Genomic DNA, 14,348 nt, shown 5'->3' with positions numbered 1-14,348 from the left:
CTACTTCTCACATTTTCACCCAATTATCTGAACTTTCTCCTCCTTACATTTTAAAATCAGCCTCGTTCCTCCTATTTCATTTTCCTTTGTTTTTTTTTCATTCCGGCTCATCATCAATAAAAACCCTCTCCAGATAAATCTCTCCATCCTGAAAGTGTGAGTCTGACTGTGATTGGATGAGAAGTATAAACAGACACCATTCTGACTCCCTATTGGTTTATAAGAGCTCCATCACACCTGACCGTCCCGTCACTCTCCAGCAGCTCACAGCAGACGTCTGTAGTCTAGTATGAAGACTGTGTCCGTGGCAGAGACTCAAGAGAGCTGCAGTGAAACGTCCCGACTAAGCCCCACATTTACACTCCAATAAAGCTTATTGATCACACGCCTCTGAAGTCTGACTTTCTGCAGCTTTACTAAACTTCTAGACGACGACTCCTCATATTTTCCTCCATGAAGCTCATGTTGATGCTCAGTAGAGCACAGAGACGCTCCTTTAATAGAGCTGATATTACTGAAATGCTTCATTTTCAATGGGCAGATCTGCAGCTGAAACAGGAGCCTAGTGCAGCCCAACATTTTTAACATCAACATTTTAATAGATCATTCTCCTCATTATGGCTTTTAGAGAAATGGGTTTTTGGGGAGGGGGGGTAGTGCACTATAGACCCCTGTGGCGCGGCCTAAGCTTTCAGCCTTTGTTTTCCTTCCATTACTTTTACTTTTCTACTTGAAGTTGTTCTGAAACCAGTACTTTTACACTTTTACTGGAGTAAAAAGCTTCAGTTGATACTTCAGCTTCTATAGAAGTCTTTTAAACCCTCATATCTCCACTCACTTCTACCTGAGGAATGAATGTCAATACTTCGGACACCTTTGATTGCGATGCGTATCGTCAGGTTCTTGCCCATACTCAGGTTATGGTTTCAAATCCCAGAACGGACTGGGTACTTCTGGTTGTGCCATTAGGCAAGAAACTGCTCCCAGCGCCACAGGTGGTGCAGCTCCTAGGCTGAGCATACATAGGCAGCATAATGTTCTATTTTCATTGCAATGCAACAGGTTATGGGCTCAAATCCCAGAGATGACTAGGTACTGCTGGTTGTGCTGTTGGGCAAGGAACTAAACCCCCACTGCTCCACAGGTCAACTTTTCACAGCATCAGTTTCCATAGATCCAATGCTCCTTCTGGACTGAGAACAGCATGAGAACATCCCTAATTAAAACCTTCACAAAAAAAGATGGAAAAAGCACTAGCACTGACGCCATGCCTCTCAAAGTGGTCATCGTGGACCCAGTGGACAGTTTACATACACTATATGTCCAAATATTTGTGGACAGCCTTTTTAATAAATGCATTCAACTACATTTTAAGCTGCACCCATTGCTGATAGCCTGTCTAATCCCTGTAGAGAAGTACTGCCAATAGAATAGGACTCTCTGGAGCAGATATACATCATGACCCTATTGGCACCATGCAGCCTAATAATGCCAGGCGTGGGCTAGTAGAGGGGTATAAAGCCCCCCAGCATTGAGGAGCTGTGGAGCAGTGGAAGAACTGTGTTTTCTAGAATGATGGATGGTGGTGGAGCTCCATCCAGCACTTTTGGGGTCAGTCGGGAAGTTCTCTAAATAAAAACAATTAATTTCATCCCTTCCTTGAAGAATAAACTTCATTTATTTATTTGTCCATATCTCATCAACGAATAAGATTAATAGTTCATACGCCACCTCGGTCTCACTGTTTAAGTGTTTATGTTGATTTGGAGAATTAATTTTTTCCTATCTATTCAAACTAATTTGTTCAAATTCATTCCTTCACTTTTTTTCCATTTAAGAATCATCCCGGCAACCTACGCTGGGGTCTGTGTCCATCGGCTCTACCTTCTCCACTCCATTCGTTTGTTTCTTGACATTGTTTGTGTCAGAGTTTCCTTGGTTATCTAGCAAGCTAACGGTCGTCGTGTCTCCCGACGCCTCTGTGTGGTCGGACATGCCTAAAGCACAATCAGCGTTGGTCCTAGGAAGCTTTTCTGCCCGTCCGCCCAGCGGCGGGGACGGCAAGGCGTGTTTTGGACTTTCGACCACTGCTTTTCCCGAACATGCTACCGTGGGGCTCCCTTCAATCTCTCTGGGCTGGGAATCTGCAGTGAGCATCATGTTCTCGGGCTCCTCCTGGGAGCTGGAAAGTTCCTGGGAACAGTTTTTGGTCTCTAGGACAACATTGTCCTTCTCGTTCTTGAGGCTGTCCTGGTCAGGTTCGTGCAGTAGGTTCTCGGGTGCTTTAGCTGCCACTGCTGGACTGTCCTTCATGGTTTCCTCTTTATTTGCATCCTGGAGTTGAGCAGCATCACTTTCGACACTGTTGGAGTGGTCCATCTCACTACCGTCAACACCGCTGCCATTGTTGAGAGGCGAGGGGTCTAATGGAGAACCCTCGTGGATTAGCTCCACGTCAGCCGAGGAACTTTCTAACTGCTTTTCAAAGTCAATGCTCATGGGATCATCATCACTTTGCTTCTGGATCTCAATGATCTTCACATCTCTCTCGCTGTCCTTGTTTTTGCTCTGAGCTCGGGTCTCCTCGCTCGCCGCTGCCGCCGCCGTCGCCGCTTGCCCGTTACCCACTACAGAGTCTTGCCTCTTCTCTGCCTTTTTCTTGAAGCGTTTCTGGATCTTCCTGGGACACCAAACAAATTTGTCTTTGGGCTCGAAGTGCTGGAAGGCGTAACGGATCAGCTTCCTGCGCTCCCGCTTATCCCGCACAGCGAACAAGAAGTAGTCCAGCACACTCCTCTTCACACTGCTCAGGTTCTTCCTGACGAGCGTCTCCTCCAGGAAGAAACGAACCAGAGGTGCCTGATAGTGCTCGAAGCCAAGCTCCCCGAGGCTCTTCAGTATACGGGTGATCCGTAGGTTATTGTGCATGTTCCTGAAAGGAACGAACAAAAAAAGGCACAGATTACATCAGTTTCTGTCGAAATATTTGGAGAAATTGATGGCTTATATTATTATATATTGTATATCAGGCTTATATCTTCAGTAGTTTCTAAAAACATAGAGACCTTATAAAGTTCATTTGTGAGTTATATATATTTTTATATATTACTTAATATGAGTGTGGTAGAAAAAGTGGAATTATCGAAGGGCAGGGGGATAGCTGGTAGCGGGTAGCGGGCAGGGGGATCGCTGGTAGGGGGTAGCGGGCAGGGGGATCGCTTGCAAGTTTTAACATTATAACAAAAAAAAAACCCTTAATTAATTATATAATATATTATAATTAATTAAGTAATTGATGCAGAGCACCGAAATCTATTTAAGTATTTAGCGCCCACTTGTGGAGAATCTTCAGCCTGCTAAACATGAGTGAGTAAGTGAGTTACAAGCCAGGTCTGTGAGGTGCTAAAAAAGTAAATAAATTTCCAAATTAGTAAATGTACAGTAAAAAACAAAACAAGCCTAATTTAGTTCATTAATTAAGTTACAAACAAGATTTATTTTTTTATTTAATGAATTATTTGGATAATTTGCATTGGTCGCATCACCATGAAATTTTTACAGTGTAAAGGACAGCTGGATTGCTTCAGTTATGAAGAAAATAAATAAATAAGAATAAATAAATAACAAATTTGAAGATACCATTTATTGTTGTGACAGCAATGATACAAAAATAAGGCAAATTAAAGCCTTTAAATTAAAAATACTGTCTGAATCCGAATTCAGAATCTGAAACGCTCCTCTGAGATGTCCTGTCATGAACTTTGCTCAGCTCTGCTTTCCATTATTAATTATTATTATTAATGTGTTCATATTTTAATTGAAATAAATGTGCTCTGGTGAGTGAATGCGTGAACCAAACGTGCAGTTTGCAACTGACCGCTCCAGATTAGCAAAGCGCTCCCTCCAGTTTTCAGCCCGTTTGACCTCGCCAGTTTCTCGACTCAGCAGCTGGATACCGTAGAACCCCAGCATCAGTTCATAGGAATCCACAAGACGCTTTTTAGCCTCCTCGTTCTCCCTGAACGCCTGCAGAGATATCCAGACCTCAACATCAGTCACAGGCATCACAGGCACACATACACACAATACCCTGCACTACATGCAGCCCTGCATAGTAGCAAAGTACATATTTACGTCGTCTGCATTAAAAGACACTGAAATGTACATAATCAAAGCTACTGAGTCCCTACAGAGATCTTGCAGTATCACCTGCCTTGAGCACTATAGTGTTTTCCCTGCACAAACACACACACTCCAACTAATCAGCTAATAAACAAGCCCTTCCTGAGTGGAAGTGGGTGTCTTAGAGCAGGAAAACACTACTATCTGCAGGGCAGTGGTCCTCTAGAAGCAGGGTGGGGGGGCAATGATTTATGTAATCAGAGAGAAACCCATCTGGAGACACAGTGAGAACATTTACACTGACTTTCACCCTTCATTTCAACTTTCTGTATGTTTTAGCTGATGCAAGAACAGGGAAACTGTGACAGTTCAGAAACCAAACCCCTGTAGTGGAGCACTCTGAGACTGAAATACTCGAACTGCTGCTGAATCTGCATAGCACTTAGACTAAATAATTCAAGCTATGTCCGAAAACGGCTTTTTTAGACTCCAAACCAAGTATGAATAAGGTCAGTCTAAAAGCACTGTCCATCATTTGTGCTCTACTGACTGCATAATGCTGCACAGTGCTTGGACCCCGACGATTGCCACTATTCTAAGTCAGTGGTTTACAATTAATATATTTTTTTGTCTAAATATTAGCTGGCAGCTTTGCTTGCTAAAATGATATTTAAGAAAGAATGCTACACTATAGTGACAAAAGTATTGGGACAACTGTTTGTTTCCTGTTTGAAATCCAGGTCATTCAAAAAAATAGTCTATCCTGTTTTTGGTGGAGTAACTGTCTCTACTGCCCAGGGCAGAAGACGTTCTACTAGATTTTAGAGCATTGCTGTGAGGATTTGATTGCGTTCAGTGTCATCTCGTCAGGATCATTAGGATGTTGGATCATCACCACCCCAACTCATCCCATCCCAGCTCAATGCTGGGGGCCTTTATACCCCTCTACTTGCCCACGCCTGGCATTAGGCAGCATGGCGCCAATAGGTTCATGTAGGGACAGTAGTGTAGGGGCAGTGGTGGCTCAGCGGTTAGAACTGAGTTCCGAGCTACTCATGACAGGGTTGTGGGTTCGATACCTGGGCTTGGCAAGATGCCAATGTTGGGCACCATCTATGTCCGACATTGCCAGTCCATGTGTTCCACTGCTATTCCAATTCTGGCAATACTTTTCTACAGGGACTAGGCAGGCTGTGTGTGCAAGTGGTGGCACGCATTTACTAGAAGGGGTGTCCATAAACATGTGGACATATAGTGTATATCTGTGTGCTGATGATGAATAATGACTGTGGGCTGCTGCTGCGTTGTGTTTTGGAGGAGGAGGAGGAGGAGGAGGGAAGGGGGGGGGGGATTCTACCTCCACATTTTCTGGTGACACATCTGCATGCATGATGTTTGGAGAAGTAATCAGCAGGTACAGTATCTCTCACCTGGATTTCTTTCTTGGTGAGCTCAGTAGCCATGTAATTAACTCCCGGCTCCCGCAGAGGAAACAACCTGCAACATTCACACGCATGCAGATATCTCATAATGAACACATTTGAATCAGCTCAGATCAATAAACACCCATGAAGAAATATACATATCAAAGCCAATCAGATCACAAACATTACAAGGAATAAACATCAAAGGAAAAGTATGGGGTGCGTTGATATTTATAAAATGACTGATACTTGCTGATTTACTGATACGGTATTAATATTACATGACATACAATATTACTGCGATATACTGGCATGCAGACAAAAGCAACAGTAGTGACAGATTCTAAAATACTGCAAGTACTAGCCCACGCTGAGTGCAGTGATTTATATGCAAAATTTCATCTAACTAAACAGCACATATTGAAATGTACAGTTGGTCAGTGTTCTTTAGGCACTGACTATATCCACGATACACTTGCTTGCATCACAACAGCAAAATGTATCACAATTTTGATAATTATATTAATTACAATATTAATTTTGATAATAAATATAGCCGTATTGCTGACCCCATATTTATTGGGTCAATAAACAATGAAAACATGTCATTTTGAGGGGCTAAGCACACCCTATGTTACACAAAGCCTTTTTTATTATATGCATGATGACATTCTTGATGTATTCTTGAAAATGAAATAAGCTATACACATATAAAGAGCTTTAATCGTGCAAAAACAATTAAAAATAATAATTAATGTATAAAAAATATCTTCAAAAATCTTTAAAAATACTGTGATCCATATTTTTGGTCATACCATCCAGCCTCAGTGCACTATGTGGGTTCAAAATCAATATTGTGAGTATTTTAATATTCTATCTTATATGGGTGTATAGGTGTAGGTCTGTCATACAAGTGCAATTAACACGCCCCTGGTTCATGAAGTCAGTTCCTGCCTTGGCTTACCACTGAATGTACGAGTGGGCCCTTTCCAGCCTTTTGTAATCCGTTCTCCACTCGCTGTGAAACGTCTCAATGGACACATCTGAAACACAAGAGTACAGTGAGGTTCACCTTCTGAACATCCCCTCTGCAGCAGGAATCAGCAGCCAGAAACTCAGCTGGAGCCATACCGTCAGGAGAAGACTTGATTTCATTTAAATAGAATTTCAGGTTCGGCATCCTTTCTTCCGGGCCCTCCTCATCTATGATATTCTAAAAGACAGATGAAGATGAACAGAACTCAACGACTACTTCCCTTCGATTATGAGCAGATTAGCCTGGCGGGGTCGTTACTGCTCCCGATCCAATAAGAAAATACTCACTGGATAGCCGTGTCTGTAGTTCTGCATGTCTTTGGCTGCCCGCAGGTTTCTGGAAGAGGAGTTGGACCACTGTGGGAAAAGATATAGACAGACATTAGCCTAAAAAAAAAAAAATCAATTAGACTGGAAGTGTGCCAACAATTAAATAAGTCAGCCTGATCCGTTTAGCTCGGTGATTAGTAGGACTACTGGGATCAACAGTATGAATACCCTGCTGTATAAATAAAAATAAATAAATAAATAAAAAGACGGCCTGGTCAGCTCTTAAGCTCTCAAGTTCTCAAGCTGGTCTTTGATGGTCCAGGTGGTTGAAAAGATGGTCATCCAGGCAACCCCCCCCCCCAATAATCCAGTCAACCAGTTTAACCAGCTGGCTTAGCAGTATAAAGTAGCTCTTGACCAGCAAGCATAGTGTATGCCTTCATTTGATGGTCTAGCTGGACTACAAACATGACCAAGCTGGTTGTCCAAACCAACAAGTGTGACCACACTGGTCAACCAGTATGACCAGTATGCATGTAAATAAACCAGCAAGCCCATCAAACTCAAATGAGAACCAGTATAGAGCCGTCCAGCTTCTCAATCACCCTGACCATCAAAGACCAGCTCAGACCATCTGAAATCAGCTGCCAGCAAAAGCTGGTCCAGCGCTGGAGTACTGGGCCTGCTCCCATCATACCAGAAAGTGAAACATAAAAGTGTGCATAAAGTGTGCAGGGAGGGGGCGGGGCTTAAGCTAAGCACTTTTGTGGGGCTAAGCAAACCCTACAGCAGACAAAGCCTTCATTATCATATGCATGATGACTTTAAAATGTTTTATATTTTTGAAAAAAAGAGAAGCTATAAAGACAAACAGCTCTAATCATGCAAAAATAAATAAAAATTAATTAAATAAATACTGTTATATTAAATAAACACAGAGGCAATCGTTTAGGTTATTGTATTGATTACAGCTCAGTTTGATAAAATATTTTAAAATATCAGAAATCAAAATGCAGCTTTTAATTAAATTGAACTGTAATTAATTCTAATTAAACTGGCTTCAGTGCAGCACAGTGAGCCAGATGTAGAGTTAGGCTTGGTCGGTAATACTGTATACCACGGTATTACAGTGTGAAAATAGTGGATATCGCCCAACCCTACAAAATGACTCCTACTCGACCTGCAGAGATGAGCACCGTTACATCACTGAGCTCGATGAAAACACAGGTAAGATTATGCAATCCATTTATTCGCTCTACTTAACAGCTTGAAAGTATCGTGAGGATTATCTACTCTCCTCTCTGGTTCATCTTACTGATGTGGCCTGATGTGCAGCACAGTCTGCCTTCGGCTGGGTCTCTCTCCAAGCGTATTTCATGTTTACAGACGGCATATACAGTCTCCCTGATGAGCCTTAATAACTTAATAATCTTGTTCCTACACCCAAGCCAGGGCCACGACTTAATTATCTAATTCCCACACCATACCAAGTCATGGCCACTACTTAATTATTTCATTTCCACACCTTCCTAAGTCAGGGCCACTACCCAGTTCTCTCATTCCCACACCTTACTGAGCTGCAGCCACTAGTAATTATCTTACTAAGTCATGGCCACTACGTAATTAACTCATTTGTACACCTTTCTAAGTTGTGGCAATGACTTAATTATCTCATTCCCACACCTTACTGAGCTGTAGCCATGACTTATCTTGTTCCCACATCTTACTAAGTCACTACTTTCTCGAATTTCTACACCTTACTAAGTTGTGGCTATGCCTTAATTATCTTGTTCCCATAACTTACTAAGTCATGGCCACTACTTAATTCTCTCACGTCCACACCTTACTGAGCTGTAGCCACAGCTTAATTATCTCATTCCCACACCCTACTGAGCTGCAGCCATGACTTAATTATCTTGTTCCCACATCTTACTGAGCTGCAGCCATGACTTAATTATCTTGTTCCTACATCTTACTGAGCTGCAGCCACGACTTAATTATCTTGTTCCCACACCTTACTGAGCTGTAGCCACAGCTTAATTAGCTCATTCCCACACCCTACTGAGCTGCAGCCATGACTTAATTATCTCATTCCCACATCTTACTGAGCTGCAGCCATGACTTAATTATCTTGTTCTCACATCTTACTGAGCTGCAGCCACGACTTAATTATCTTGTTCCCACATCTTACTGAGCTGCAGCCATGACTTAATTATCTTGTTCCCACATCTTACTGAGCTGTAGCCACAACTTAATTATCTCATTCCCACATCTTACTGAGCTGCAGCCATGACTTAATTATCTTGTTCTCACATCTTACTGAGCTGCAGCCACGACTTAATTATCTTGTTCCCACATCTTACTGAGCTGCAGCCATGACTTAATTATCTTGTTCCCACATCTTACTGAGCTGTAGCCACAACTTAATTATCTCATTCCCACACCCTACTGAGCTGCAGCCATGACTTAATTATCTTGTTCCCACATCTTACTGAGCTGCAGCTATGACTTAATTATCTCGTTCCCACATCTTACTGAGCTGCAGCCATGACTTAATTATCTTGTTCCCACATCTTACTGAGCTGCAGCCACGACTTAATTATCTTGTTCCCACATCTTACTGAGCTGCAGCCATGACTTAATTATCTTGTTCCCACATCTTACTGAGCTGCAGCCATGACTTAATTATCTTGTTCCCACATCTTACTGAGCTGCAGCCATGACTTAATTATCTTGTTCCCACATCTTACTGAGCTGTAGCCACAACTTAATTATCTCATTCCCACACCCTACTGAGCTGCAGCCATGACTTAATTATCTTGTTCCCACATCTTACTGAGCTGCAGCTATGACTTAATTATCTCGTTCCCACATCTTACTGAGCTGCAGCCATGACTTAATTATCTTGTTCCCACATCTTACTGAGCTGCAGCCACGACTTAATTATCTTGTTCCCACATCTTACTGAGCTGCAGCCATGACTTAATTATCTTGTTCCCACATCTTACTAAGCTGCAGCCATGACTTAATTATCTCGTTCCCACATCTTACTGAGCTGCAGCCATGACTTAATTATCTTGTTCCCACATCTTACTGAGCTGCAGCCACGACTTAATTATCTTGTTCCCACATCTTACTGAGCTGCAGCCATGACTTAATTATCTTGTTCCCACATCTTACTAAGCTGCAGCCATGACTTAATTATCTTGTTCCCACACTTTACTAAGTCATGAGCACACATTAGGATCTCAGATCTTATTAGGTCATGAATATGACGTGGCTACGGATTATTTATATCTATACGGGAGGTCACCAGCAGAGCTTCGTATTTTACAGCTTCCCTAAAAATATATTTGCCCCCAAATTCACCATATGCTAATGCACCCCTGCATCCTGTGCCCATCTGGGTGAAAGGTCCAGCTACAGCTCTCACACTTATGCAATGAATGCAAAAGCAAATCATGCATTAATACAAATAAAAGACTCAAAAGAAAAACATTAGGGGTTATTATTATTATTATTATTATTAATATTAATAAAGCCTGGGTCTGTAGCGGGGCTGCATTAGCCGAGCCTGCAGCCGCAGAGGGGAAGGCGTGCATGCCTTTAACCATTAGCATTACTGCTGGTCGGCGCTGTTTCTGGGCCGGTCCCGCACATTTTAAGGGCTTTCTCCACTCCCGATTGAACTGTTTAAGGTTAAACAGACGTGGAGCAGCAGGTAAAAACGTTCAAACGTGCTGCAAATGCTCAGAAACACCAGCTAGCTGCCTTAGCCTAGCCGCTAGCTAACCTGCAGCCAGCCTCTGCAGCTCCAGCAGCATCTGCGTGTTAGCTTCACAAAACGTCCCTTAAAACCCCTCAAAACGTCCCTTAAAACCCCTCAAAACCCCCTCAAAAACCCCTCAAACCCCCTCAGACCCGCAGCAGGATTCTAATTAAAGGCTGAGCTCCGTAAACGGGCTCGGTGAGGTGAAATCTGAGCACCGGAACGTACAAAACCAGCCCTGGCTTTTTTATTTTTGTCCTGGCTGCAGCGCCGCGCCGTGTTCTCCCCCAGCTCGTCTCCATCGCTCTCCGTGTCCCAGGTGGAGTCATACTCGCACACCAAGTCGTCCTCCATGCCTCAGAAATCCGCCGAGCCTCTCTTAGACCGCGATCAGTCGGTTAAATGATCTTAGACACGGGTATGATGTTGTTTCCCAGCCGCCTTCACGCTCCGCCACCATCCGGCTCCTCTGCAGCCTAAAGCCCCATCAGCTGTGATGCAGGGCCGGCCGGAGCTAAGCGGCTAGGCTAAACACCATAATGCCTATAGGGAAAAGGCACGAGGGGGGAAATGCTCTATATGGGCCCAGCAGTCTCAAAACTGCTCCCAAACTTTGGAGGATTATACATTTATACATTTATATATTTATACTTATATATACTATATACTTATATATGTATATACAGTACTTTAAGAGTCCCCAATATATCCCATACATTATATATATATATAAAATGAAAAGTGAAACCCTTATAACTATATATATATATAACTATGTCTATCTATCTATATAAATTTTTATATACAAAAACAAAATATGTATGTATGTATATATATATATATATATATATATAATTTTGAAAAATGATTCAAATGAAAAGTGATACCCCTATTAATCCATAAGAGCCCAGTTAAGGTTAAAATCCAGCAATTTCATAACTTGTATTTAGGTATATTTATATAACATTGTTTGGTTCCAGAAATAAGGTCAGAAAAAATTTATTAAAGCTTCTGAATCTGTAAATGCTGGATTTGTCTCTAGCTCTAATGTTCAGTATAAGTCCCTCTGGACCTTCATGAGTTAAAGTGCAGGACAAAGTACTGTAAGGTACTTTCCACATCTTATAAAGAGTCACATATGGCACCATGGGCTTATGGGTTGATATATATATATCAACCCATAAGAGCCCATGGTGCCATATGTGACTCTTTATAAGATAAAGCAAATTTTTGAGTGATTTTTGCTTCCATTTCAACACATTTACCAATTCAGACCCAATGTCTAGAACCAAATGATAAAATCCATGTTATGAAATTGCTGTGTTTTTGTGAATTTTCACCTTACATTATTTACAGAGGAAGTCATGTGACCTCCTTTTCACAACAGGAACACACCAATATATAAAACTGGGTCTGGGCTCTTATGGGTTAATAAGGGTTTTACTTTTCATTTGAATCATTATATATAAAGAATTATGAATTATATATATATATATATATATATATTTTTTTTTTTTATTTTTTTTTTATTTTTTTATATATATATATATATATATTTGTTTTACATATTTTGCCTTTGGGCAAAACGTTTTAAAGGTTATTGTATTTTATTCAGAAGTATATATCAATATTTTATTATTATTTGATTTATTTCTAGATATTAAAAATGTATATATTGTATATCATTTTGTAGATCAAAATTGCAACTCATTTTTTTTTTACCTTTTGACGTAATTCGAATTTGACCCACTGCCACCCTGACCAGAAAGACGGCCAGTTTATAGATGGATTGAATGAGCATTAAGTATTATTGTTGTTGTTGATATTATTATTGAATAGTATGTAGTAGTATGAAAGTTGTATTACAAATAATAAAATTATTACTGGTGTATTATTTTTAATAGAATACTACTACTATTACTACTACTACTAATAATAACAGGAATTTATTATTTTATTTTAAATACATCTTTCATGCTACTACATATTAGTACATACTATTCTATAAAAATATGTTCATACTACTACATACTATTCAATAATAATAATAACAACAGTAATTATTTTATTATTTTGAATATTTTTACATCGTTTTCTATAAAAATATTTTCACATTACTATTTCCCTTGTAATATAAATTTATGTCATAGAACAGAATAATAGACAAGTTTGCACAAAAGTTTGCACTAAAAATGGTCCTCTTGAGCTGATTAGGTGTGTTGGGGTGGGAATAGTTGAAACAGGTGGTCTGCAGAACATCCATCCATCCATCCACCCATCTGTTCATCCGTCCATCCATCCATCTGTTCATCCATCCATCCACCCATCTGTTCATCCGTCCATCCATCCATCTGTTCATCCATCCATCCATCCGTCCATCCATCTGTTCATACATCCATCCATCCCTTTGTCCTATTCATTTATCTGTCTATCTAAACCAATGAGGCTCCATTAGGGTGTTTCCATGGCGATGGTCTGTCCATCCATCCATTCTTCATCTGTCCCTCCATCTGTCCTATCTGTCAGTGCATCCATCCACCTGTCCATCCATCCCTTTGTCCTATTTATCTATTAATACATCTATCTAGGCATCCATCCAACATCTATCCAAACCCATCTAAACCAATGATGCTCAATGAGGTAGTTTCCGTAGTGATGATCCATCCATCCATCCCTTTGTCCTATGTATCTGTCCATCCGTCTATCTATCCATCCATTCATCCATCCATTCATTCATCTGTTCATCCGTCCATCCATCCATCCATCCATCCATTCATTCATTTGTTCATCCGTCCATCCATCCATCCATCCATCCATTCATCTGTTCATCCATCCATCCATCCATCCCTTTGTCCTATGTATCTGTCCATCCGTCTATCCGTCTATCCATCCATCCATCCATCCATCCATCCATCCATCCATCCATCCTTTCATTCATCTGTTCATCCATCCATCCATCCATCCATCCATCCATCCTTTCATTCATCTGTTCATCCGTCCATCCATCCATCCATCCATCCATCCGTCCATCCGTCCATCCATCCATCCATCCATCTGTTCATCCATCTGTCCATCCATCCATCCATCCATCCATCCCTTTGTCCTATGTATCTGTTCAACCATCTGTCCTACCATCCATCTAAACCCATCTAAACCAATGAGGCTTCATGAGGTGGTTTCCATAGTGATGATTTGTCCATCAATCCATCCATCTATCCATTGGTCTATCCATCTATCAATCCATCTAATCATCCATCTGTCCATCATTCATTCATCCATTTGTCCTATTCGTTCGTCCGTCCATCCATGTCTCATTTGTACAGTACACACTTTCCTATAGACTTTGTTTATGTGTTTAATGACTTCCTATGTTTTGCTTCGTGACTGTTAATGCTCTTATCTTCACTACCAGACTTGCTGTGTGTGTGTGTGTGTGTGTGTGTGTGTGTTAATGTTTTTGGTTGGGAGGAGCCGACTTTCAGCTGGTTTCAGATTATAATGCGAAAACCAAATGTGAAGCTACTGTAAGCAGCCTTGTGTTTCCAGTGCGGAGGAGACAGTTACAGCGGAGGAGGAGGAGGAGGAGGAGGAGGAAGAGGGATGCCAGAGACGGGACAGAGAAACGGCGTTATGGAACAGTGCACGGCAGCCGTTCACCTCTATTGGCTGTGAAAGTGCGCTAACGTTTTAAATGTCAGCCAATGTTTGACTCGGACTTGGACTCCTAA

The 14,348-nt window shown here is 41.3% G+C and overlaps 1 protein-coding gene across 2 annotated transcripts; it reads right to left on the bottom strand.

Annotated features, from left to right (window-relative positions):
• Window positions 1–1,646: 1,646 nt before the first annotated feature.
• Window positions 1,647–11,134, bottom strand: ogfr (opioid growth factor receptor). Of its 2 annotated transcripts, none has more exons than XM_072696800.1 (7): window positions 10,849–11,134; window positions 6,870–6,938; window positions 6,678–6,759; window positions 6,511–6,589; window positions 5,553–5,619; window positions 3,878–4,026; window positions 1,647–2,932 (listed from the first exon to the last, which is right to left on the bottom strand). In XM_072696800.1, the coding sequence occupies exons 1-7, from the start codon at window positions 10,972–10,974 to the stop codon at window positions 1,834–1,836; spliced, it is 1,671 nt and encodes a 556-aa protein (XP_072552901.1). In that variant the 5' UTR covers window positions 10,975–11,134; the 3' UTR covers window positions 1,647–1,833. The 2 variants fall into 2 exon arrangements, with proteins under 2 accessions (XP_072552901.1, XP_072552902.1); XM_072696801.1 differs by lacking the exon at window positions 10,849–11,134 and adding an exon at window positions 8,167–10,696.
• Between the last annotated feature and the right edge of the window lie 3,214 nt (window positions 11,135–14,348).

The sequence above is a fragment of the Salminus brasiliensis genome, chromosome 14, assembly GCF_030463535.1.
Source record: "Salminus brasiliensis chromosome 14, fSalBra1.hap2, whole genome shotgun sequence".
Taxonomy (NCBI): Eukaryota; Metazoa; Chordata; class Actinopteri; order Characiformes; family Bryconidae; genus Salminus; species Salminus brasiliensis.
This window is presented reverse-complemented; position numbering and strand designations above follow the sequence as displayed.